Raw genomic sequence first — 26439 nt, 5'->3', positions numbered from 1 at the left:
AACTGGTGTGTGTGAAAACAAGAGCACAATGCAAGGCACAGGGTGAAAAAGTAGAGCTGGAGTCTGGAAAAATGGCCCAGCCTACCAAGAGAACAGGAAAGTCAGTTGGGAAACCAACTGCAACACAGCAAAAGAAAGGGAACCTCTCTTCTCAGGAAGAAGTTCTGCCCTCTGAGGGAACTGAGCCTTTGGAGCTTGAACCTTATCAGGTTGAGCTCTTAGGCCCAGGGGGACCCTCAAGGGAGGAGCTGTGTAAGGGACAAGAAACCTGTCCCTCTCTTGAAGGCCTTAGGCAGCAAGCTGCTGAAGAGTCCAAAGGCAAGAAAAATGGAACACATAGGGTCTATTGGGAAGATGGGCTCCTGTACACTGAGGCCAGAGACCCCAAACCTGGTGCCACTAGGAGAGTGGTAGTGCCTCAGCTGTTCAGAGAGTTCATCCTAACATTGGCCCATGACATTCCCCTTGCTGGACATTTGGGACAAACCAAGACGTGGGAGAGGTTAGTCAACCACTTCTACTGGCCCAATATGTCCAACATGGTTAAGGAGTTTTGCCTCTCCTGCCCCACCTGTCAAGCCAGTGGTAAGACAGGTGGGCATCCAAAGGCCCCCCTCATTCCACTTCCTGTGGTGGGGGTGCCCTTTGAAAGAGTGGGTGTGGACATAGTTGGTCCACTGGAACCTCCCACAGCCTCAGGAAATATGTATATCCTGGTAGTAGTGGATCATGCTACCAGGTATCCTGAAGCTATTCCCCTTAGGTCGACTACTGCCCCTGCAGTAGCCAAGGCCCTCATTGGTATCTTTACCAGAGTGGGTTTCCCTAAGGAGGTGGTGTCTGACAGAGGTACCAACTTCATGTCAGCATACCTAAAGCACATGTGGAATGAGTGTGGAGTGACTTATAAATTCACTACACCTTACCATCCACAAACTAATGGCTTAGTTGAGAGATTCAACAAGACATTAAAGGGCATGATCATGGGGCTCCCAGAAAAACTCAAAAGGAGATGGGATGTCCTCCTGCCATGTCTGCTTTTCGCTTACAGGGAGGTACCACAGAAGGGAGTAGGGTTCTCACCCTTTGAACTTCTGTTTGGTCATCCTGTAAGGGGACCACTTGCCCTTGTTAAAGAAGGCTGGGAGAGACCTCTCCATGAGCCTAAACAGGACATAGTGGACTATGTACTTGGCCTTCGCTCTAGAATGGCAGAGTACATGGAAAAGGCAACCAAAAACCTTGAGGCCAGCCAACAACTCCAGAAGTTTTGGTATGACCAAAAGGCTGCACTGGTTGAGTTCCAACCAGGGCAGAAAGTCTGGGTTCTGGAGCCTGTGGCTCCCAGGGCACTCCAGGACAAATGGAGTGGCCCTTACCCAGTGCTAGAGAGGAAGAGTCAGGTCACCTACCTGGTGGACCTGGGCACAAGCAGGAGCCCCAAGAGGGTGATCCATGTGAACCGCCTTAAGCTCTTCCATGACAGGGCTGATGTGAATCTGTTAATGGTAACAGATGAGGATCAGGAGGCAGAGAGTGAACCTCTCCCTGATCTTCTGTCATCAGACCCAAAAGATGGCACAGTAGATGGAGTGATCTACTCAGACACCCTCTCTGGCCAACAGCAGGCTGATTGTAGGAGAGTCCTACAACAGTTTCCTGAGCTTTTCTCCCTAACCCCTGGTCAGACACACCTGTGTACCCATGATGTGGACACAGGAGACAGCATGCCTGTCAAGAACAAAATCTTCAGACAGTCTGACCATGTTAAGGAAAGCATCAAGATGGAAGTCCACAAGATGCTGGAATTGGGAGTGATTGAGCGCTCTGACAGCCCCTGGGCTAGCCCAGTGGTCTTAGTCCCCAAACCTCACACCAAAGATGGAAAGAAAGAGATGAGGTTTTGTGTGGACTACAGAGGGCTCAACTCTGTCACCAAGACAGATGCCCATCCAATTCCAAGAGCTGATGAGCTCATTGATAAGTTAGGTGCTGCCAAATTTCTAAGTACCTTTGACTTGACAGCAGGGTACTGGCAAATAAAAATGGCGCCTGGAGCAAAAGAAAAGACAGCATTCTCCACACCTGATGGGCATTATCAGTTTACTGTTATGCCCTTTGGTTTAAAGAATGCCCCTGCCACCTTCCAAAGGTTGGTGAATCAAGTCCTTGCTGGCTTGGAGTCCTTTAGCACAGCTTATCTTGATGATATTGCTGTCTTTAGCTCCACCTGGCAGGATCACCTGGTCCACCTGAAGAAGGTTTTGAAGGCTCTGCAATCTGCAGGCCTCTCTATCAAGGCATCCAAATGCCAGATAGGGCAGGGAACTGTGGTTTACTTGGGCCACCTTGTAGGTGGAGGCCAAGTTCAGCCACTCCAACCCAAGATCCAGACCATTCTGGACTGGGTAGCTCCAAAAACCCAGACTCAAGTCAGGGCATTCCTTGGCTTGACTGGGTACTACAGGAGGTTTGTGAAGGGATATGGATCCATTGTGACAGCCCTCACTGAGCTCACCTCCAAGAAAATGCCCAAGAAAGTGAACTGGACTGTGGACTGCCAACAGGCCTTTGACACCCTGAAACAAGCAATGTGCTCAGCACCAGTTCTCAAAGCTCCAGATTATTCTAAGCAGTTCATTGTGCAGACTGATGCCTCTGAACATGGGATAGGGGCAGTTTTGTCCCAAACAAATGATGATGGCCTTGACCAGCCTGTTGCTTTCATTAGCAGGAGGTTACTCCCCAGGGAGCAGCGTTGGAGTGCCATTGAGAGGGAGGCCTTTGCTGTGGTTTGGTCCCTGAAGAAGCTGAGACCATACCTCTTTGGGACTCACTTCCTAGTTCAAACTGACCACAGACCTCTCAAATGGCTGATGCAAATGAAAGGTGAAAATCCTAAACTGTTGAGGTGGTCCATCTCCCTACAGGGAATGGACTTTATAGTGGAACACAGACCTGGGACTGCCCATGCCAATGCAGATGGCCTTTCCAGGTTCTTCCACTTAGAAAATGAAGACTCTCTTGGGAAAGGTTAGTCTCATCCTCTTTCGTTTGGGGGGGGGTTGTGTAAGGAAATGCCTCCTTGGCATGGTTGCCCCCTGACTTTTTGCCTTTGCTGATGCTATGTTTACAATTGAAAGTGTGCTGAGGCCTGCTAACCAGGCCCCAGCACCAGTGTTCTTTCCCTAACCTGTACTTTTGTATCCACAATTGGCAGACCCTGGCCTCCAGATAAGTCCCTTGTAACTGGTACTTCTAGTACCAAGGGCCCTGATGCCAAGGAAGGTCTCTAAGGGATGCAGCATGTCTTATGCCACCCTGGAGACCTCTCACTCAGCACAGACACACTGCTTGCCAGCTTGTGTGTGCTAGTGAGGACCAAACGAGTAAGTCGACATGGCACTCCCCTCAGGGTGCCATGCCAGCCTCTCACTGCCTATGCAGTATAGGTAAGACACCCCTCTAGCAGGCCTTACAGCCCTAAGGCAGGGTGCACTATACCATAGGTGAGGGTACCAGTGCATGAGCATGGTACCCCTACAGTGTCTAAACAAAACCTTAGACATTGTAAGTGCAGGGTAGCCATAAGAGTATATGGTCTGGGAGTCTGTCAAACACGAACTCCACAGCACCATAATGGCTACACTGAAAACTGGGAAGTTTGGTATCAAACTTCTCAGCACAATAAATGCACACTGATGCCAGTGTACATTTTATTGTAAAATACACCACAGAGGGCACCTTAGAGGTGCCCCCTGAAACTTAACCGACTGTCTGTGTAGGCTGACTAGTTCCAGCAGCCTGCCACACCAGAGACATGTTGCTGGCCCCATGGGGAGAGTGCCTTTGTCACTCTGAGGCCAGTAACAAAGCCTGCACTGGGTGGAGATGCTAACACCTCCCCCAGGCAGGAGCTGTGACACCTGGCGGTGAGCCTCAAAGGCTCACCCCTTTGTCACAGCCCAGCAGGGCACTCCAGCTTAGTGGAGTTGCCCGCCCCCTCCGGCCACGGCCCCCACTTTTGGCGGCAAGGCTGGAGGGAACAAAGAAAGCAACAAGGAGGAGTCACTGGCCAGTCAGGACAGCCCCTAAGGTGTCCTGAGCTGAGGTGACTCTGACTTTTAGAAATCCTCCATCTTGCAGATGGAGGATTCCCCCAATAGGGTTAGGATTGTGACCCCCTCCCCTTGGGAGGAGGCACAAAGAGGGTGTACCCACCCTCAGGGCTAGTAGCCATTGGCTACTAACCCCCCAGACCTAAACACGCCCTTAAATTTAGTATTTAAGGGCTACCCTGAACCCTAGAAGATTAGATTCCTGCAACTACAAGAAGAAGGACTGCCTAGCTGAAAAACCCCTGCAGAGGAAGACCAGAAGACGACAACTGCCTTGGCTCCAGAAACTCACCGGCCTGTCTCCTGCCTTCCAAAGATCCTGCTCCAGCGACGCCTTCCAAAGGGACCAGCGACCTCGACATCCTCTGAGGACTGCCCCTGCTTCGAAAAGACAAGAAACTCCCGAGGACAGCGGACCTGCTCCAAGAAAGGCTGCAACTTTGTTTCCAGCAGCTTTAAAGAACCCTGCAAGCTCCCCGCAAAAGGCGTGAGACTTGCAACACTGCACCCGGCGACCCCGACTCGGCTGGTGGCGATCCAACACCTCAGGAGGGACCCCAGGACTACTCTAAGACTGTGAGTACAAAAACCTGTCCCCCCTGAGCCCCCACAGCGCCGCCTGCAGAGGGAATCCCGAGGCTTCCCCTGACCGCGACTCTTTGAATCCTAAGTCCCGACACCTGGGAGAGACCCTGCACCCGCAGCCCCCAGGACCTGAAGGACCGGACTTTCACTGGAGGAGTGACCCCCAGGAGTCCCTCTCCCTTGCCCAAGTGGAGGTTTCCCCGAGGAACCCCCCCCTTGCCTGCCTGCAGCGCTGAAGAGATCCCTAGATCTCCCATTGACTTCCATTACAAACCCGACGCTTGTTTCTACACTGCACCCGGCCGCCCCCGCGCTGCTGAGGGTGAAATTTCTGTGTGGACTTGTGTCCCCCCCGGTGCCCTACAAAACCCCCCTGGTCTGCCCTCCGAAGACGCGGGTACTTACCTGCAAGCAGACCGGAATCGGGGCACCCCCTTCTCTCCATTCTAGCCTATGTGTTTTGGGCACCACTTTGAACTCTGCACCTGACCGGCCCTGAGCTGCTGGTGTGGTGACTTTGGGGTTGCTCTGAACCCCCAACGGTGGGCTACCTTGGACCAAGAACTGAACCCTGTAAGTGTCTTACTTACCTGGTAAAACTAACAAATACTTACCTCCCCTAGGAACTGTGAAAATTGCACTAAGTGTCCACTTTTAAAACAGCTATTTGTGAATAACTTGAAAAGTATACATGCAATTTTGATGATTTGAAGTTCCTAAAGTACTTACCTGCAATACCTTTCGAATGAGCTATTACATGTAGAATTTGAACCTGTGGTTCTTAAAATAAACTAAGAAAAGATATTTTTCTATACAAAAACCTATCGGCTGGATTTGTCTCTGAGTGTGTGTACCTCATTTATTGTCTATGTGTATGTACAACAAATGCTTAACACTACTCCTTGGATAAGCCTACTGCTCGACCACACTACCACAAAATAGAGCATTAGTATTATCTATTTTTACCACTATTTTACCTCTAAGGGGAACCCTTGGACTCTGTGCATGCTATTCCTTACTTTGAAATAGCACATACAGAGCCAACTTCCTACAATCAGGCTCTGTTACTCTTTTTAAACGTTTCCCCTTGAAAAATGGCAGTGCTTCTCAGTTTGACATTTCTGTCAAGAAAATGGAAAGAATTAATTAAAAAGTCATTTACTTTACAATAACAGCCTACTGACTGACTTAATGTGCTCCAGGCCCTACAATGGGAGGGGGGGGGGCGCTTGCACTATAAGCGGGACAACAGCAGAAATAGTATTGTGGCAAGATAAATTTCAACATCATAACTGAGGATGGCCCAAAATTCTGAATATACCAAAGCCAGAGGAAGGGCACGGTTTGGACTACACACACCACCATTCACCAATCTAAACATTACATAAAACTCATCACCAACTTTCCAAAACATCAAATTTTAACAAGGTGTCAGAAACTGCATTGTGTTATGCAAAACCTTAATGGAGAAAAGTGCATTATAACGAAATGATTACTTACCACTAGGAGTAACTTTGCAAGCCTGACGAGTTTTCTGGATTCACAAGCTGTGCAACATACCGCCATCTAGTGGTTGGATACATAATTGTCTGTTCTTTGGGCGTGGACCACCATTTGGTATTAGGTCCGTCCCCGCATGACGTCAGATTGTCTTGGGAATTCTTGTGTGTGGTAGCCATGTTTGGATCCTTTTTCCTGTTTTTGCTTTCTGGTTTTCCCTCTTTCCTTTTTTTTTTAAAGCCGAGCGCAAAGAGCTCTGTCCCTGGTGTAATCTCTGTGGGATTTTAACCATGCCCATAAGTTTGATGGGTTCATGGGCTTGCATTTTAAAATTCACTTCATTTCATTAGTGGAAGGCATGCACACATGCCTTTTTACCAGTTTAGCCCTCCGAGCACACCGGCCAACTACTGAAAACATATGAGGTGCCATGTTTTCCATATGGTTCCTGGACTTTTTTATTTCGCAGGCAGCGCGATCTCGCTGGGCAGTAGTCAAGCGCTTTGTATGACCTCAACCCTGTTACATGGCTAATTGCACTTTTGCTGGTTACATGGCTAACTGCACGTTTGCCAATACGTTTCACTGCGAGCAAACTTGTTTCCATTTGAGCGTCTGTCACTTCATGGTGGCCGTGGGCTCGCTTATGTGAAACTGTTTTAGTTTATGTGGCAAGAAAAGTCTGGTTCGCAGTTAAAATGTGAATAGCTAACTCAAGCAAAACGTCTATGTACTACTCCCGAAGTCATCATGGCGACAACACCCTGTTGAGTTGACTGACGCCATGTACCGACGTGCAAGGGTATTGCTCAAAGAAAAATCTCCAGATCCAGTCCGACGCCAGGGGGAAATTCTAAAGGTAAGGAATCTGCAACTATTAGTCTATCAGATTTGGTCAGACTGTCTGTATATTTTGTTTTTGACAGGCAAGCTGTCTCCTGTGTCCACATCATGGGAACACAGGTGTGTCTGACCAGGGGTCAAAGAGAAAAGCTAAGCATTCTGCTGTAGGACTGGCTTGCAAGTCAGTTTTGCTGTTGGGCAGAGAAGGTGTCTGAACAGACATCTCCATCTACTGATCCACCTTTAGGGTCAGTTGAGAGATCAGATCAGGGAGAGATTCACTCTCTGCTTCCTGATCCTCTTCAGTAACCATCAGCATGGTTATGTCTTCCCTATCATTGTAGAGTTTCAGGCTGTTAACATGGATTACCCTCTTGGGTGTCATGCTAGTGCCCAGGTCCACTAAGTAAGTGACCTGACTCTCTCAGGTACTGGGTTAAGGCCACTCCATCCATCCTGAAGTGCGCTAGGAGCCACATGCTCCAGAACCCAGACATTCTGCCCTGGCTGTAATTCAAGCATTGCAGCCTTTTGGTCATACCACAGCTTCTGGAGTTGTTGGCTGGCCTCAAGGTTTTTGGATGCCTTTTCCACGTACTCGGCCATCGTAGAGCGGAGGCCAAGCACATATTCTCTCTCCCAGCCTTCTTTAACAAGTGGCCATCCTGTAAGATCATTGGTTTGCACATGGTATGGTGTGCTGAATTTGTAAGTCACCCCACACTCATTCCACATGTGTTTGAGGTAAGCGGACATGAAGTTTGTACCTCTGTCAGAATCCACCTTCTTAGGGAAAACCAGAGCATAAGCAAATATCCCTGACCAGTTGATCCATAGAGCATTGCCCTTGGATCGAGGGTGTGGGCACCTGGACGCAAAGTTTTGGCATTTTGCGTTGTGGTTGGTGGCAAATTGATCCATGTCTGGTGTGCCCCACTGGCGAAAGTACTCGTGAAGCACTTGGGGTAAATTTCCCACTTGTGTGTTTGCTGATAATCCCGGCTGAGGCCGTCTGCTAATTGATTGTGAATCCCTGGAATATACTGAGCTACAGGGTGAATGTTGTGAGTTGCCCAATGCCAATTTTTGTGTGCTAGAAGGCAAAGTTGTGATGAGTGGGTTCCTCCTGGTTTGTTCAAGTAGTACATTGTTGTCACTGTCTGTTTTGATGAGAATGTGTTTGTGAACAAGAAGAGGTTGAAAAGCATTTAGTGCTAGGAATACTGCTAGCAGTTCTAAGTGATTTATGTGAAGTTGTTTTTGTTTGGTATCCCACTGCCCCTGAATGTTGTGATTGTTGAGATGTGCTCCCCATCCAATCATTGATGCATCTGCTGTAAGATTAGCGTGAGGCACAGGGTCTTGAAATGGCTGCCCTTTGTTTAAATTTGTGGAATTCCACCACTGAAGCGAGATGTGTGTTTGGCGGTCTATCAACACTAGATCTTGTAGATGACCATGTGCCTGAGACCATTGTTTTGCAAGGCACTGTAGTAAGGGCCGCATGCTTAATCTTGCGTTTGGACAATGGCGATGTATGATGCCATCATGCCCAACAGTTTCATAACAAATTTGACTGTGTACTGTTGGTTTGGCTGGATTTTTGGCAATATGTTGTGGAAGGAAAATGTCACTTACCCAGTGTACATCTGTTCGTGGCATTAGCCGCTGCAGATTCACATGTGTGCATAGTCCGCCGTCTGGTGTTGGGCTCGGAGTGTTACAAGTTGTTTTTCTTCGAAGAAGTCTTTTCGAGTCACGAGACCGAGGGACTCCTCCCACTTCGGTTCCATTGCGCATGGGCGTCGACTCCATCTTAGATTGTTTTCCCCGCAGAGGGTGAGGTAGGAGTTGTGTATGCTAATAATAGTGCCCATGCAATGGAATAAATACGTATGTACAAAATGAAGGTTTAATGTAATATATTTACAAATGTACAAATGTTCAAGATCTACTTCTAAACGGCTACAGGCTCCCGGGGAGGAGGGTAGGCGCATGTGAATCTGCAGCGACTAATGCCACGAACAGATGTACACTGGGTAAGTGACATTTTCCGTTCGGTGGCATGTGTAGCTGCAGATACACATGCTGTGCATAGACTAGTAAGCAGTTATCTCCCCAAAAGCGGTGGTTCAGCCTGTAGGAGTGGAAGTAGTTTGAAATAAAGTTCTTAGTACGGCTTGACCTACTGTGGCCTGTTGTGCAGATAACACATCTGCACAGTAGTGTTTAGTAAATTTATGAGGCGTAGACCATGTTGCTGCCTTACATATTTCGCTCATTGGAATATTTCCTAGAAAGGCCATAGTAGCACCTTTCTTTCTGGTTGAGTGTGCCTTTGGTGTAATAGGCAGTTCTCTCTTTGCTTTAAGATAGCAGGTTTGGATGCACCTTACTATCCATCTGGCAATACCTTGTTTTGAAATTGGATTTCCTGTATGAGGTTTTTGGAAGGCAATAAATAGTTGTTTTGTCTTCCTAATTTCTTTTGTCCTGTCAATGTAGTACATTAGCACTCTCTTGATGTCTAATGTATGTAGTGCTCTTTCAGCTATTGAATCTGGCTGTGGGAAGAACACTGGTAATTCCACTGTTTGGTTTAAGTGGAACGGTGAGATAACCTTTGGTAAGAATTTTGGATTTGTTCTTAGAACGACCTTATTTTTGTGTATTTGAATAAATGGTTCTTGTATGGTAAACGCCTGTATTTCACTTACTCTTCTTAGAGATGTAATGGCAATGAGAAATGCAACTTTCCACGTTAAGTATTGCATTTCACAAGAATGCATGGGTTCCAAAGGTGGACCCATGAGCCTTGTTAAGACAATGTTGAGGTTCCATGAAGGAACAGGTGGTGTCCTTGGTGGTATAATTCTCTTTAGGCCCTCCATAAACGCTTTAATGACAGGTATTCTAAATAGGGAAGTTGAATGAGTAATCTGCAGGTAAGCAGATATTGCTGCGAGATGTATTTTTATGGAAGAGAAAGCTAGATTTGATTTTTGTAAATGTAGTAAATATCCTACTACATCTTTCGGAGATGCATGCAATGGTTGAATTTGATTATTATGACAGTAACAAACGAATCTTTTCCATTTACTTGCATAGCAGTGTCTAGTGGAAGGTTTTCTAGCTTGTTTAATGACCTCCATACACTCTTGAGTGAGGCCTAAGTGTTCAAATTCTAGGATTTCAGGAGCCAAATTGCTAGATTCAGCGATGCAGGGTTTGGATGCCTGATCTGTTGTTTGTGTTGTGTTAACAGATCTGGCCTGTTGGGTAGTTTGACATGAGGTACTACTGATAGGTCTAGTAGTGTCGTATACCAAGGTTGTCTTGCCCATGTTGGTGCTATTAGTATGAGTTTGAGTTTGTTTTGACTCAATCTGTTTACTAGATATGGAAGGAGAGGGAGAGGGGGAAAAGCGTACGCAAATATCCCTGACCAATTCATCCATAGAGCATTGCCTTGGGATTGCCGGTGTGGGTACCTGGATGCGAAGTTTTGGCATTTTGCGTTTTCTTTTGTTGCAAATAGATCTATTTGAGGTGTTCCCCAAATTTGGAAGTAAGTGTTCAGGATTTGGGGGTGAATTTCCCATTCGTGGACCTGTTGGTGATCCCGAGAGAGATTGTCTACTAGCTGGTTCTGGATCCCTGGAATAAACTGTGCTATTAGGAAACTGTGGTTGTGAATTGCCCATTGCCATATCTTTTGTGCCAGGAGGCACAGCTGTGTCGAGTGTGTCCCCCCCTGTTTGTTTAGATAATACATTGTTGTCATGTTGTCTGTTTTGACAAGAATGTACTTGTGGGTTATGATGGGTTGGAATGCTTTTAACGCTAGGAAAACTGCTCGCAGTTCGAGGTGATTTATATGCAGCTTTGTTTGATGTACGTCCCATTGTCCTTGGATGCTGTGTTGATTGAGGTGTGCTCCCCCACCCTGTCATGGAAGCATCTGTTCTCACGTATTGTGGCACTGGGTCTTGGAAAGGCCGCCCTTTGTTTAAATTTATACTGTTCCACCATAGAAGCGAGATGTATGTTTGGCGGTTGTAAAGAAATGGCTCCCTGTTGCAGTTACCCCCCACTTTTTGCCTGATACTGATGCTGACTTGACTGAGAAGTGTGCTGGGACCCTGCTAACCAGGCCCCAGCACCAGTGTTCTTTCACCTGAAATGTACCATTGTTTCCACAATTGGCACAACCCTGGCACCTAGGTAAGTCCCTTGTAACTGGTACCCCTGGTACCAAGGGCCCTGATGCCAGGGAAGGTCTCTAAGGGCTGCAGCATGTCTTATGCCACCCTAGGGACCCCTCACTCAGCACAGACACACTGCTTGCCAGCTTGTGTGTGCTGATGGGGAGAAAATGACTAAGTCGACATGGCACTCCCCTCAGGGTGCCATGCCAACCTCCCACTGCCTGTGGCATAGGTAAGTCACCCCTCTAGTAGGCCTTACAGCCCTAAGGCAGGGTGCACTATACCACAGGTGAGGGCATAGGTGCATGAGCACTATGCCCCTACAGTGTCTAAGCAAAACCTTAGACATTGTAAGTGCAGGGTAGCCATAAGAGTATATGGGCTGGGAGTCTGTCAAAAACGAACTCCACAGCTCCATAATGGCTACACTGAATACTGGGAAGTTTAGTATCAAACTTCTCAGAATAATAAACCCACACTGATGCCAGTGTTGGATTTATTAAAAAATGCACACAGAGGGCATCTTAGAGATACCCCCTGTATTTTACCCAATTGTTCAGTGCAGGACTGACTGGTCTGTGCCAGCCTGCTGCTGAGAGACGAGTGTCTGACCTCATGCGGTGAGAGCCTTTGTGCTCTCTGAGGACAGAAACAAAGCCTACTCTGGGTGGAGGTGCTTCACACCTCCCCCCTGCAGGAACTGTAACACCTAGCAGTGAGCTTCAAAGGCTCAAGCTTCGTGTTACAATGCCCCAGGGCACTCCAGCTAGTGGAGATGCCCGCCTCCTGGACCCAGCCCCCACTTTAGGCGGCAAGTCCAGGAGAGATAATGAGAAAAACAAGGAGGAGTCACTGGCCAGTCAGGACAGCCCCTAAGGTGTCCTGAGCTGAGGTGCCTCTGACTTTTAGAAATCCTCCATCTTGAAGAAGGAGGATTCCCCCAATAGGGATAGGAATGTGACCCCCCTCCCCTTGGGAGGAGGCACAAAGAGGGTGTACCCACCCTCAGGGCTAGTAGCCATTGGCTACTAACCCCCCAGACCTAAACACGCCCTTAAATTTAGTATTTAAGGGCTTCCCTGAACCTAAGAATTTAGATTCCTGCAACAACAAGAAGAAGGACTGCCTAGCTGAAAACCCCTGCAGAGGAAGACCAGAAGACGACAACTGCCTTGGCTCCAGAAACTCACCGGCCTGTCTCCTGCCTTCCAAAGAACTCTGCTCCAGCGACGCCTTCCAAAGGGACCAGCGACCTCTGAATCCTCTGAGGACTGCCCTGCTTCGACGACGACAAGAAACTCCCGAGGACAGCGGACCTGCTCTAAAAAGACTGCAACTTTATCCAAAGAAGCAGCTTTAAAGAACCCTGCAATCTCCCCGCAAGAAGCGTGAGACTTGCAACACTGCACCCGGCGACCCCGACTCGGCTGGTGGAGGACCAACACCTCAGGGAGGACCCCCGGACTACTCTACGACTGTGAGTACCAAAACCTGTCCCCCCTGAGCCCCCACAGCGCCGCCTGCAGAGGGAATCCCGAGGCTTCCCCTGACCGCGACTCTCTGAAACCTAAGTCCCGACGCCTGGAAAAGACCCTGCACCCGCAGCCCCCAGGACCTGAAGGACCGGACTTTCACTGCAGAAGTGACCCCCAGGAGTCCCTCTCCCTTGCCCAAGTGGAGGTTTCCCCGAGGAAGCCCCCCCTTGCCTGCCTGCAGCGCTGAAGAGATCCCTTGATCTCTCATTGACTTCCATTGCGAACCCGACGCTTGTTCTAACACTGCACCCGGCCGCCCCCGCGCCGCTGAGGGTGAAATTTCTGTGTGGGCTTGTGTCCCCCCCGGTGCCCTACAAAACCCCCCTGGTCTGCCCTCCGAAGACGCAGGTACTTACCTGCTGGCAGACTGGAACCGGGGCACCCCCTTCTCTCCATTGAAGCCTATGCGTTTTGGGCACCACTTTGAACTCTGCACCTGACCGGCCCTGAACTGCTGGTGTGGTAACTTTGGGGTTGCTCTGAACCCCCAACGGTGGGCTACCTTGGACCAAGAACTGAACCCTGTAAGTGTCCTACTTACCTGGTAAAACTAACAAAAACTTACCTCCCCCAGGAACTGTGAAAATTGCACTGTGTCCACTTTTAAAATAGCTATTTGTGAATAACTTGAAAAGTATACATGCAATTGAAATGATTCAAAGTTCCTAATGTACTTACCTGCAATACCTTTCAAACAAGATATTACATGTTAAATTTGAACCTGTGGTTCTTAAAATAAACTAAGAAAAGATATTTTTCTATACAAAACCTATTGGCTGGATTTGTCTGAGTGTGTGTACCTCATTTATTGTCTATGTGTATGTACAACAGATGCTTAACACTACTCCTTGGATAAGCCTACTGCTCGACCACACTACCACAAAATAGAGCATTAGTATTATCTATTTTTACCACTATTTTACCGCTAAGGGGAACCCTTGGACTCTGTGCATGCTATTCCTTACTTTGAAATAGCACATACAGAGCCAACTTCCTACAGCGGTCATCAACACCAGATCTAGAAGGTGACCCTGTGCTTGTGACCATTGTGATGCTAGGCACTGTTGTAAGGGCCTCATGTGCAGTCTTGCATTCGGGACAATGGCTATGCATGAGGACATCATGCCTAGGAGTTGTAATACCGTCTTTGCCTGTATTTTTTGTGTTGGATACATGGTTTGTATAACTTTTTGGAAATTTTGAACCCTTTGTGGACTTGGAGTGGCTATTCCCCTTGTTGTGTCTATTGTTGCTCCTAGGTATTGCTGTACTTTGCACGGCAGAATGCGTGATTTCGCATAATTGACGGAGAAACCGAGTTTGTAGAGGGTTTGTATGACCTGATCTGTGTGGTGTGAACACTTTGTCAGTGAGTTGGTCTTGATTAGCCAATCGTCTAGATACGGGAATACGTGTATTTGCTGCCTTCTGATGTGTGCAGCTACTACTGCTAGGCATTTTGTAAATACTCTGGGAGCGGTTATCCCGAAAGGTAACACTTTGAACTGGTAATGTTTTCCTTGTATTACAAATCTGAGATATTTTCTGTTCGCTGGATAGATGGGGTATGTGAAAATATGCATCTTTTAGATCCATTGTTGCCGTAAAATCTTGCTGTTGTAACAGTGGGACTACAACCTGTAGTGTTACCATGAGAAAGTGTTCTGATCGGATGTAGAGATTGAGAGTTCTGAGATCTAGTATTGGTCTCAATGTTTTGTCTTTTTCGGGAATGAGGAAATACAGGAAGTAAACCCCTGTTCCTTTTTGATGATGTGGCACAAGCTCTATGGCTTGTTTGAGTAATAGTGCCTGTACCTCTGTTTGCAACATTGAAATGTGTTGAGATGAGTTTGTGTGGTTTTGGGGGAATAGCTGGAGGAGTGTGTGTGAACTCTATGCAGTAACCATGTTGGATAATGGATAAGACCCAATTGTTTGTTGTGATGGGTAACCAGTGGGTGTGGAACTTTTGTAGTCTGCTCCCACAGGGAGGGTGTGGTGAGGGAAGATGTGGATAAAGTCACTGTTTGGTATGCGTGGGTTGCTTTGAGGGCTGAAATTTTCCTCTAGATCTGGGAAATTGTTCTCTGTAGGTTCCCTGAAACCCCCTCTCTGGTATTGTGTCTGGTAAGAGGGTTTGGATTGGGAGGTAGATGGCTCAGATGGTTGGGGTCTAAAGCCCCCCCTTATTGAGGCTTTCGAAATGGATAAAGCGCCCCCATAGCTTTGGCAGTGTCGGCGTCTTTTTTTTATTTTGTCAATGGCTGTATCAACCTGTGTGCCAAATAGTGGTTTGTTAAAAGGCATGTTCATAGCAGCCTGCTGAATTTCAGGTTTCAAGCCTGACGACCTAAGCCATGCGTGTCGCCTAATGGTGACAACCATATTAATAGTTCTTGCGGCTGTGTCTGCAGAGTCTAACGCTGACCTGATCGGATTGTTGGTAATTGCCTGTCCCTCGTCTACTACCTGCTGGACTCTGTTCTGATGGTCCCTGGGGAGATGCTGGATACGGTCCTTCATCTCATCCCAGTGGGCCCGGTCGTATCTGGCCTTTAGTGCCTGGGAATTGGCTGTACGCCATTGATTAGCTGCCTGTGATGCTACCCTTTTACCGGCAGCATACATTTTTTTGCTTTCCTTATCAGGAGGGGGTGCGTCCCCAGAGGACTGGGAGTTAGCCCTCTTCCTTGCTGTGCTGACCACTACGGAATCTGAGGGTAGCTGTTGGGTAATAAAAACTGGGTCTGAAGGCGGTGGCTTATATTTCTTTTCTACCCTTAGAGTAATAGCTCTTGCGTTAACTGGTTCCTGGAAGATTTGAAGTGCATGTTTTAACAAGCCAGGAAGCATGGGTAGACACTGGTAGGTAGCGTGAGTGGAGGACAACCTGTTAAATAAAAAAAATCATCCTCAGGAGGTTCTGTGTGCATGGCTACATTGTGAAATGCCGCTGCCCTGGCTAGAACCTGTGTATGTGAGGTGCTATCCTCTGGGGGTGATTGTCTGAAATAGGATCATCATAAAGGGGGTCAGTGTCATCCTGGTGTGACTGTACAGAGTGTGATGGACTGTGCAGTGGGGGTAGCAGGTGGGGTAGACAGTAAGGTGAGGAGAATGAGGAGGAGACTGGTGAGGTGAAAACTGAGGAGGCAGAGATTTGTCTTGGTTTTGGCACTATATCCAGTGGCTGATCAATGTCCAAATGTCCATGAAAGGCCAGTTTCCTCTGTTTTTTAGAGGAGGTGCAGGTAGGATTTTGCCAGTGTCTTTATGAATTTGTATTCTGGGCTGTTTCAATTCAAAATCCTCCATTTGTTTTAGTTCTTCCGCAAATTTATGGCTTTCTTTTAATTGCTTGGAAAGGCCATGCTCCTCTGTATGTGTGTTTTTCCGGCTCCGAAGCCAGCTTCTTCGGGATCGAAAGGCCTGAAGTACTTGTTGGCATCGGCTCCGAGAGCTTCTACTCGATGGGTCGGTGCTTGGGAATTTCGGAGCCTGTGCCTCAGCTCAGTTCAAAGGCTTTGTTGTTGTGGCCTTTCTCAGTGCCGAAGATGTTGCTCGGTCACCGGTAGTTTTCTTACGGTTGGAGCCATGGCCTGGCAGTGGCGTCCCCGAGGCCTTGTATTTGGGCTTGGATTGGGGCAAGCATACTCATGTGCTGGCCCGCTGTTATTGGTCTGTCGTTGTCTGACTTGGACCCCCGAATGGAGACTGTGGTGTGGATCCTCTCCTCCTCTTTTTCTGCGTCGAGGCGTTCAGTGCTTCTGAACGCCATCTCTAACCTTCGTGCTCTTCAGTCTCTCAGAGTCTTTTTCAAGCAGAAGGATCGGCAGGCCTCGCAAGTATCCTCTCAGTGGTCTGGAGATAGACAAAGGTTACAAACTAGATGTTGGTCCGTGTAAGGATACTTGGCGTGGCACTGAGGGCTGAATCTAAATGGGGTCCGGTCCATGAGGCTTCAACAAGACTTTTGGTGGGGCCGACTAGGCCCAAGTTGGGTGCGGGTGCCCCAAAGGGTAAGTAGAGATATGTCCCCACCGGTACCGAGGTGTCGATGATTGATGGTACTCTATCAAAAACAATCCCGACGAATTTAGAGAGAGTAATATTTTTCCAACTCGAACAACCGGAGTGAAAAGAAACACGCCCGAACCAGACGGCAGAAAGAACAAAGATGGAGTTGATGCCCATGCGCAATGAAGACGAAAAGGAGGAGTCACTCGGTCCCGTGACTCGAAAAGACTTCTTCGAAGAAAAACAACTTTTAACACTCCGAGCCCAACACTAGGCTTGTCTGCTCAGTCTGTCTGCCTCAACTTTGTCCTGTCCCAGTAAGTGTATCGCCTGAATGTCCATGTTCTCTGTATTGGCCGTTTTCAGAACTGCTGAGCTAACTGACAGGGATGAGGAATCGAGTCCCCTCCCGGTTTGTTGACGTAAAACAGTTGTTGTATTGTCTGTTTGGATCAATACTGCCTAACCCCCCCCCCCCCCCCAAACCCCCCCCTCCCCCAAAGCTGGTTATGGAATGCTTTGAGGGCTAGGAAAAACATTTTCAGTTCTAGGAGGTGGAAGTGTTGTACTGCATCCTCATTCTTCCATATCCCCCTTACTTTGATGGACCCCATGTGTGCACCCCATCCCATGTGAGAGGTGTCCGTTATTGTCACAGATTGAGCTGGTTGTAAAAAAACAAAAAAAATAAAGGTCTTCCTTGTGTAATGTTCTCTGTTCCACCACACCATTTCCTCCTGTAATTCCTGCGTGGCAACCACTAGATCTTCCCAACTCCCCTGTTGCCTATGACCAAGGACTTTGAAGCTACTACTGGATCGTTCTTATGTGAAGTCTCTCATATGGCTTTAACTGAATGAAAGACGCCATTTTCCCCTAGTAGTTTTGCAACGGTCCTCATTGTTAGAACTTGCCCCTGGGGTAATGGTGAATCTCTTCCAGAAGGAATTAAAATCTTTAAGAATTGGGGTATGCCTTCCCTTGAACTGAATTCAGCCTTACCCCCAGGAAAACGTTTTCTTGTTCTGGCTCTGTTTAAGACTTCTCTATGTTCAATGAGAAACCTAGTGTGTACAGTGTCTGCATTACCCAGTGATTGTCCTGCTTACATTTATGGTACGAGTTTGTGCTTACTGATCAGTCGTCAAGGTACAGCTATACATGTATTCATTCGTCTGAGATGCACAGCCACTGCAGCGAGTCATTTCGTAAACACTTGGTGCATATTTTATTCCAAATACCAACATTGTGAATTTATTGTGTGTACAGTGGACCACAAAACATAGGTATTTGTCTTGCATTCATAGGGATGCGCAGGTAAGTGTCCTTCCAAGTCTAGGTTTGCCATGTAATCCCCTTCTTGAAGCTGTGATATGACTTCCTGTAGGGTTGTCCTTTTGAATTTGAGTCTTTATAAACTTATTTATGAATCTGAGGTCTAGTATTGGCAATAGGGATCCATCCACCTTTGGAATTAGGAATAGATTGAGCAACTGCCCTGGAGTTCCTATTTTGGTACTAGTTCTATTGCCGTTTGTCCAACAACTTTGACCTCTGAGGAGTCAAGCCATCTTCTCTGGAGTATTTTCTTCTTTGGTCCCCTTCCGGGAGGGAATCTGCTTACTTCCAAACAATATCAGAATTTAATATAGCCTTAGAACCCGCCGTAGCGGGCTCTACTGGCTATTAAAGGCCTGCTCCCCGCGTTAAATGCCGAAGGCGAGGGCATTTAACAAGGGAGAGGGACTTTAATAGCCGGTAGAGCCCGCTACGGCGGGTTCTAAGGCTATTAGAACATTCTGCCACTCAGGGCAGAATGTTCTATTAAAAAAAAAAAAAATTCACTGAGCCCGAGGGGATTAAAATCCCCTCGGGCTCCATGAGGCTTTGTTCACAGCTGTTGCTGTGAACAAAGCGAACATTGGCGCTGCGGGCTTTTACCGGCCAGTAAAAGCCCGCAGCACTCCATTGTTTTCAATGGAGCTTCCAGCATTCCAATGTTCTAATTGTGTTTAAAATCCATTGGTCTGAAGTTATTTTGCTTCACTCCTGGAGGGAGTCCTTTCACCTTACACACACACTGGTGTGCAGTGTTTGAACTTTAATTGAATGTTCTCTTCTTTCCCTGTGGTATCTGAACGTTTGGCCTTTCCTGAGCAGTAACTTGAGGGAGGAGGCTGCCCCTGTGCTTGACCCTTGCCACTGTTGCCTATTCTGCCAGCTTTGTTGAATTGAGGCGCTTTGTGTGCTACTTTCATGTGAGCTTCCTGAACTACCCCTTCAGGCTTATCTTGTAGCCAATGTTACCCTTTGTAGTCCTCCTCGAAACTACAGTGTGCTCATGGACTTTGCTGTTTCTTTGTTCTTCTTTAGTTAGTTGAAAATTCATCCGCTGCGTTTCCAAACAGCTGCTGCCCGTTGAAGGGGTTGTTTATGATATTCGCCTGCACCTCTGACTTAAAGCAAGAGATTCTCAGCCACGAATGAAGTCTTAGCGATATTCCCATCATGTCTGCTGCGTCTGAAGCAGATTTTAAACAGGTTTGTAATGCTTTTCTCCATGTTCTGCAAGATGTGCTGCCCTTTTCCTATACTGTTCAGGGAGTTATTTTAACAGTTCTCCCATCTCCTCCCAATGCAGATGAGCATGCCTACTGAGCAGCGCACTTGAGTTTGCAAAGTGACATTGGTTTGCAGCACTACATTCAAATCTGTCTCATGAGTTGCTGTATGGGCTTCCAGCTCTACTTCAGTATGAGCTGAAGTCTCCAAGGCGTCCCCTATTAGACACTCTTGCAGGAAGGTCTGTGGACACAGCTTTTTAGGACCAGTAACCTCCCCCTTGTCCCCCTCCCAGGTGAAATCAACTGCCCTGGGGTGGCACACCGTATTGTTATGGGCGTCAGTCACTTGGTAATGATGACCAAGTAGGTGTTGAGCAGGGGACAGCAATTTTTCAGTTACCATAGTGACATGGGCACCTGTGTACCTGTAGGCCTCTGCCTGAACATCATTTATCAAGGGCTGCTGCCTGTACGCAGTCCCCTTTCGACAAGTTCCCAGACTCACCTCAACTAGTCTTCCTGCTAGGGGAAGATGAACCCTCAACCTACCCACACCATTATTGCTGCCCTGATAGCAGCTTTCACAGCTCATTGAAGCCAAACATCAACTGGGCAGCTGTTAGAGAGAGCTAATGCAAATCAGCCACCAGCAGCTTCAGGTAGGATAAAGGTTACTTTCAAAAAGGTACATTTCCCATATATTTAATAAAAAAACGTATTAGATCAATTGTTTTAATAAATATAAAAATAAGTCTTTGAATTGAGTCTATAGGTAGTGCAGGTCGAAAGTTACAAAAAGTGTTACAGGTACACAGGGAAAGTTTATATTACACAGACTGACCAGTGATGTCATTTTGGTCCCCATCACTGGGAGAATATGCAGTTTCAAATGTTATTCAATACTAAATCATTTTTCCAATCAAAAGGATGATTTTGAACAGTCTGTGCAGCAGCGTGTTGAAGCTTCTGCGCTCAGGCTACACAAGTTAGGCCTGAAGCCATGTTTGTACTGCCAGTGTAGTGAATGACAATAGGTGGTGCAGTCCACAAGTGGTATTTGAATTTCCATGCCATTGGTATGTTTTTGCCCCATGTACTATGGCCTTGCATGAATAAGTATGCCAATCGGGTATTAAGTCAATTTTGCTGTATTTTAGGGGTCTGAGCTCATACACTGCGCATTGGATAGCCAATATCAAGTTGAACAGGTGAGACCAAAAAAAAAATAAAAAAATGAAAGACTGGGGGTGACCACTAAAATGAAGACTCTGCAACACTTGCCATACATGGAACACAAAATCTTACTGTAAGACGAGGGTTTTACATAACCAACGTAATGCTTCTAGAAAACAAGCCCAAAATAAGTATTGGGGGTATCAAGAGTCCAGTACTGATCCCAGTTAAGTGTATGTAAGGGTCTGTTGTACAATGTGCAAGAATTCCAGAAGTCAATGAACCAGAGAATGTATTTGACTAGAATGTGTGCTGGATGACATTTCGGCAAACACCTGCCCAATATCTTACAAGGATATTGGAGAATGCAATATAAAATGCAGCATCTACTCTAAAACAGCAGACTACATATGTATTTGTATTCCCTGAATCAGCTTTATTGATGTTGGCAATAAGGCAAGTACAAACATGCAGATTTTGATAACCCACCTTCAAAATTGTGTTATGTGTAACTTTTCCAGCAGTGCTGAGATCCGTCAGTACTTTACAATTTAATACCGAAGTTCTAGATCTATTATCTGAAGTACATAAGAGTCATGAGTAAAGCTAATAAAGGCTCACCTTGTCAGTCCTGCCACCTCGGCTAGGCCTTCCGCCGCGACCACGCCCACCTCTGCCTCCTCTGCCGCCACGTCCAGGACGGCCAAGGTCCCCAAAATTTATTTCAAGCTGGGATGTAATGTCATTTGCAGGTCGGCGGAAATGATGATCAAAATCCGACACTTCAGCTTGCACCTAATTTAACATTGGAAAATATTTAAAGCAAAGAAATGTGCCATATTTAGAATAAAACTGAAGAACATGCAAAACAAGAAGTGCACAAACTTGCCTCAAAAACCCTCTAATACATGGGTAATTGCAAACATTTTCCCAAGAGCCAAAAAGTTTGGTCTGTGATGTGACTGAGGGCCACAGTGATGCCAGCACAGTGGCAGTCAGGGTTGGGGGATGCAAGTCCGGTGTGGTGTAGGGGAGACTACAAACATGCATCTAGTAGATGAATTGCACAATGTGAAACCTGAAAACATGGGATTAAGCCCAGTTTCCCCACTTAACCAAATTATGTGATCCTAGCCAATTGCTTTTATTTCACGTACGCTCTTTTCTTCATTCACACATAAGTGGATATTGGAATATATGATGTAAGGATGTGCGCTGTAGAAACCTCATCCTGGGTTTAATTTAATAAACTTCCATGTGTAATAGTATCCCAAGTCACCCAAAAACAACAACAAAAAGAAATATTTCTCTTTGCAGTTATAATCTTTTGTACCAAGGTGAAATGGTACTGGATGTTAATGTAATACATTTTTTGAATGTTAAAGATACTTTATCATATGTGTATGCTTTTCCTGCAAGATGTCTTTAAAAATGTGTTCTTAAAGTTATGCGGTCTTTAGTACCATTAAATGTTAAACAAACACTTGCCTGTTTAACATCTTTTTGATATTAGTGCTGAGTGGATTAAGCAGCAGCCCAGCGCTGCTGTTGACCAAGGGGTACTTTGAGTATCTCTGCTCTAATAGGACAATAAGTGGCTGAAGGAGGGCTGAGTACTTGTCTCGTACATGGCCTGCCCTCTTTTGTTTGCAATTCCACTATAGAACAACCGTTGCATTTTGCTTTCTGGAGTTTGACAGACTAGAAATTAGTGCAGCAATTTGTTGATGATCTTCTGGACAAATATTCTTTTGATCTTTCCTTCGTTTAGTTTTCACTCAATGAAGTGATTCTACAAGTTTATATTCTTAAACAACAAAAGAACCAAGATAAATAACAAAAAACAATTCAAATCAAACTGGACAAAACTACTTCGACACAACTTGAGGAAAAAATACTAGTCAGAAGATTTATTTTTAATGTGTAAATGTAGCATAAACTAAACTTTTTCTAAAAGGTTGCAAATATTCACCCAACCAAGGTTTGTGATAATACACTATTTAAAACTAAATCTGATGACACATTTTGATGAGATTTGAGGAGTGTAAGTACTAAATGAGTCAGCTGCATCAGGATTTTTTAAACTAACAATTCTGCACACACTGCCTTGAACATAAAGGTGTACTTCCGAATGGGGGTGCCAGGATGCAGTTAGATCTAATACAGACAGAACCAGTGTCAAATCCATGAAAGCCTTGAAAACTGGATGTAAAGAAATGGCTCCCTGTTGCATTTACCCCCCACTTTTTGCCTGATACTGATGCGGACTTGACTGAGAAGTGTGCTGGGACCCTGCTAACCAGGCCCCAGCACCAGTGTTCCTTCACCTAAAATGTACCATTGTCTCCACAATTGGCACAACCCTGGCACCCAGATAAGTCCCTTGTAACTGGTACCCCTGGTACCAAGGGCCCTGATGCCAGGGAAGGTCTAAGGGCTGCAGCATATCTTATGCCACCCTGGGGACCCCTCACTCAGCACAGACACACTGCTTGCCAGCTTGTGTGTGCTGATGAGAACAAAACGAGTAAGTCGACAAGGCACTCCCCTCAGGGTGCCATGCCAACCTCACACTGCCTATGCAGTATAGATAAGTCACCCCTCTAGTAGGCCTTACAGCCCTAAGGCAGGGTGCACTATACCATAGGTGAGGGCACCAGTGCATGAGCACTATTCCCCTACAGTGTCTAAGCAAAACCTTAGACATTGTAAGTGCAGGGTAGCCATAAGAGTATATGGTCTGGGAGTGTCAAAAACGAACTCCACAGCTCCATAATGGCTACACTGAGTACTGGGAAGTTTAGTATCAAACTTCTCAGAATAATAAACCCACACTGATGCCAGTGTTGGATTTATTAAAAAATGCACACAGAGAGCATCTTAGAGATGCCCCCTGTATTTTACCCAATTGTTCAGTGCAGGACTGACTGGTCTGTGCCAGCCTGCTGCTGAGAGACTAGTTTCTGACCCCATGCGGTGAGAGCCTTTGTGCCCTCTGAGGACAGAAACAAAGACTGCTCTGGGTGGAGGTGCTTCACACCTCCCCCCTGCAGGAACTGTAACACCTAGCAGTGAGCTTCAAAAGGCTCAAGCTTCGTGTTACAATGCCCCAGGGCACTCCAGCTAGTGGAGATGCCCGCTCCCTGGACACAGCCCCCACTTTTGGCAGCAAGTCCAGGAGGAGATAATGAGAATAACAAGGAGTCGTCACTGGCCAGTCAGGACAGCCCCTAAGGTGTCCTGAGCTGAGGTGACTGACTTTTAGAAATCCTCCATCTTGTAGAAGGAGGATTCCCCCACTAGGGATAGGAATGTGACCCCCTCACCTTGGGAGGAGGCACAAAGAGGGTGTACCCACCCTCAGGGCTAGTAGCCATTGGCTACTAACCCCCCAGACCTAAACACGCCCTTAAATGTAGTTTTTAAGGGCTTCCCTGAACCTAAGAATTTAGATTCCTGCAACTACAAGAAGAGGACTGCTGAGCTGAAAGACCCCTGCAGAAGAAGAAAAGACGACACCAACTGCTTTGGCCCCAGTCCTACCGGCCTGTCTCCTGCCTTCTAAAGAACCCTGCTCCAGCGATGCTTTCCCCAGGACCAGCGACCTCTGAATCCTCAGAGGACTGCCCTGCTTCAAGAAAAACAAGAAACTCCCGAGGACAGCAGCCCTGTTCCAAAAAGACTGCAACTTTGTTTCAGAGGAGCAGATTTAAAGACCCCTGCAATCCCCGCAAGAAGCGTGAGACTTGCAACATTGCACCCGGCGACCCCGACTCGACTGGTGGAGAACTAACACCTCAGGGAGGACCCTCCGGCGACTCAGAGACTGTGAGTAACCAAAGTTGTCCCCTTGAGCCCCCACAGCGACGCCTGCAGAGGGAATCCCCAGGCTCCCCCTGACCGCGACTGCCTGACTCTAAAATCCCGACGGCTGGAAAAGACCCTGCACCCGCAGCCCCCAGCACCTGAAGGATCGGAACTTCCGTGCAGGAGTGACCCCCAGGAGGCCCTCTCCCTTGCCCAGGTGTTGGCTACCCCGAGGAGCCCCCCCTTGCCTGCATCGCTGAAGAGACCCCTTGGTCTCCCATTGATTTCCATTGGAAACCCGACGTGCGTTTGCACACTGCACCCGGCCGCCCCGTGCTGCTGAGGGTGTACTTTCTGTGCTAACTTGTGTTCTCTCCCCCCCCCCTACAAAACCCCCCTGGTCTGCCCTCCGAAGACGCGGGTACTTACCTGCTGGCAGACTGGAACCAGGGCACCCCCTTCTCTCCATTGAAGCCTATGCGTTTTGGGCACCGCTTTGAACTCTGCACCTGACCGGCCCTGAGCTGCTGGTGTGGTAACTTTGGGGTTGCTCTGAACCCCCAACGGTGGGCTACCTTGGACCCCAATCTTAACTCCGTAGGTGGTTTACTTACCTGCAAAACCTAACAATACTTTACCTCCCCCAGGAACTGTGAAAATTGCACTGTGTCCACTTTTAAAACAGCTATTTGTGTTTTATGTGAAAAGTATATATGCTACTGTAATTATTCAAAGTTCCTAAAGTACTTACCTGCAATACCTTTCAAATGAGATATTACATGTAGAATTTGAACCTGTGGTTCTTAAAATAAACTAAGAAAAGATTTTTCTATAACAAAACCTATTGGCCTGGAATTGTCTCAGAGTGTGTGTTCCTCATTTATTGCCTGTGTGTATGTACAACAAATGCTTAACACTACTCCTTTGATAAGCCTACTGCTCGACCACACTACCACAAAATAGAGCATTAGTATTATCTCTTTTTGCCACTATCTTACCTCTAAGGGGAACCCTTGGACTCTGTGCATACTATCCCTTACTTTGAAATAGTGCCTACAGAGCCAACTTCCTACACTGGAGCACCAATAAAAACACATCCCTGGAAAGTCTGAGCACGCCTTAAAACAGACTAATCAGACACCTAAAGACCGTATTTACCTCTCCCACTGAACTCAAATCTTCATCAGGGATTTAGGCAAGCTAGTAACATCCAAATTAGTCTATGGTTTGCCTATTATTCTATACAATTGTTTGCCAATCAATTGTCTGTAGCAACATCCTCTGCATTAAGATTAATAGCTCTTGAGTTACCAGAACTAAATTATGAAAATAAAGAATACTGCACTCTCCCCAAACATGCAGAGGTGGAATCAGTTTTGGGAGACCGACTATCCCATACAGTGGTCATACATCGATTTAACTGAAAATACAAAATATATAGCACTGAACAGACCTAACTCAGATTTGGACGGTCTTAGAAACATCTATGAAGCAAACTGAAAGAAAGAAATACACATTTATGGCCCAGTTGTAGAATATGCCTAAAAAATTAAACATTTCTCAGGGCAAGTAGGTATGAAGAATACTCAATTTAAAGTAATCAAAAATGTAGCTTTGTTCAATATGGCGCAGCCACTGCAGTTATGGCTCCATAGATTTGTAGTATAAAATTGTAAGCTTCAATTACAAAACTAGAAAGAGGGAGGGAGATACTTACATTTTCAGAGATAATCTTTGGAAAATTCTGTACAATAGAAATGAATTTTACATTATTTACCTCTTCACTCTTAGCCTTGTGAAGAACAAATCCTTTCTTCCATTGACCATCGGCACCCTCATTTGGTTTCCGTATGTTAAATTCAACCTTTGCTCGTTCTTTGTCTTGCATAGCTTTCCATTCATCCAAGGTCATTTCTTTAGGACCTTCTTCCTTGACTTCTTCCACTTCATTTTCCCTGAAGTAATAATAATGATTAGAACATTGAAGGGTGGCATAGACAGTGCCAAACTGTTACAAAGATGGAAAAGTTAATTCTGTTAATAAAAGCAATGGCAGTAAGAAAAATGTTACTTACCCTGCAAGCAT

General features: G+C 46.6%; 1 protein-coding gene across 2 annotated transcripts in view; it reads right to left on the bottom strand.

Annotated features, from left to right (window-relative positions):
* The window catches only part of SERBP1 (SERPINE1 mRNA binding protein 1), a 221264-nt gene that overhangs the window by 57931 nt on the left and 136894 nt on the right, over positions 1-26439 (bottom strand). For both annotated transcript variants that reach the window (XM_069232469.1, XM_069232468.1), the window contains exons 6-7: positions 26131-26308; positions 21168-21341 (exon numbers count right to left, since the gene is read on the bottom strand). In XM_069232469.1, coding sequence (XP_069088570.1) covers positions 21168-21341; positions 26131-26308 — 352 coding nt within the window. The remainder of the gene's footprint in view (positions 1-21167; positions 21342-26130; positions 26309-26439) is intronic.

This window comes from Pleurodeles waltl, chromosome 4_2 (genome assembly GCF_031143425.1).
Source record: "Pleurodeles waltl isolate 20211129_DDA chromosome 4_2, aPleWal1.hap1.20221129, whole genome shotgun sequence".
Taxonomy (NCBI): Eukaryota; Metazoa; Chordata; class Amphibia; order Caudata; family Salamandridae; genus Pleurodeles; species Pleurodeles waltl.
Note: the sequence above shows the minus strand (reverse complement) of the source record. Positions and strands in the feature narration are given on the sequence as shown.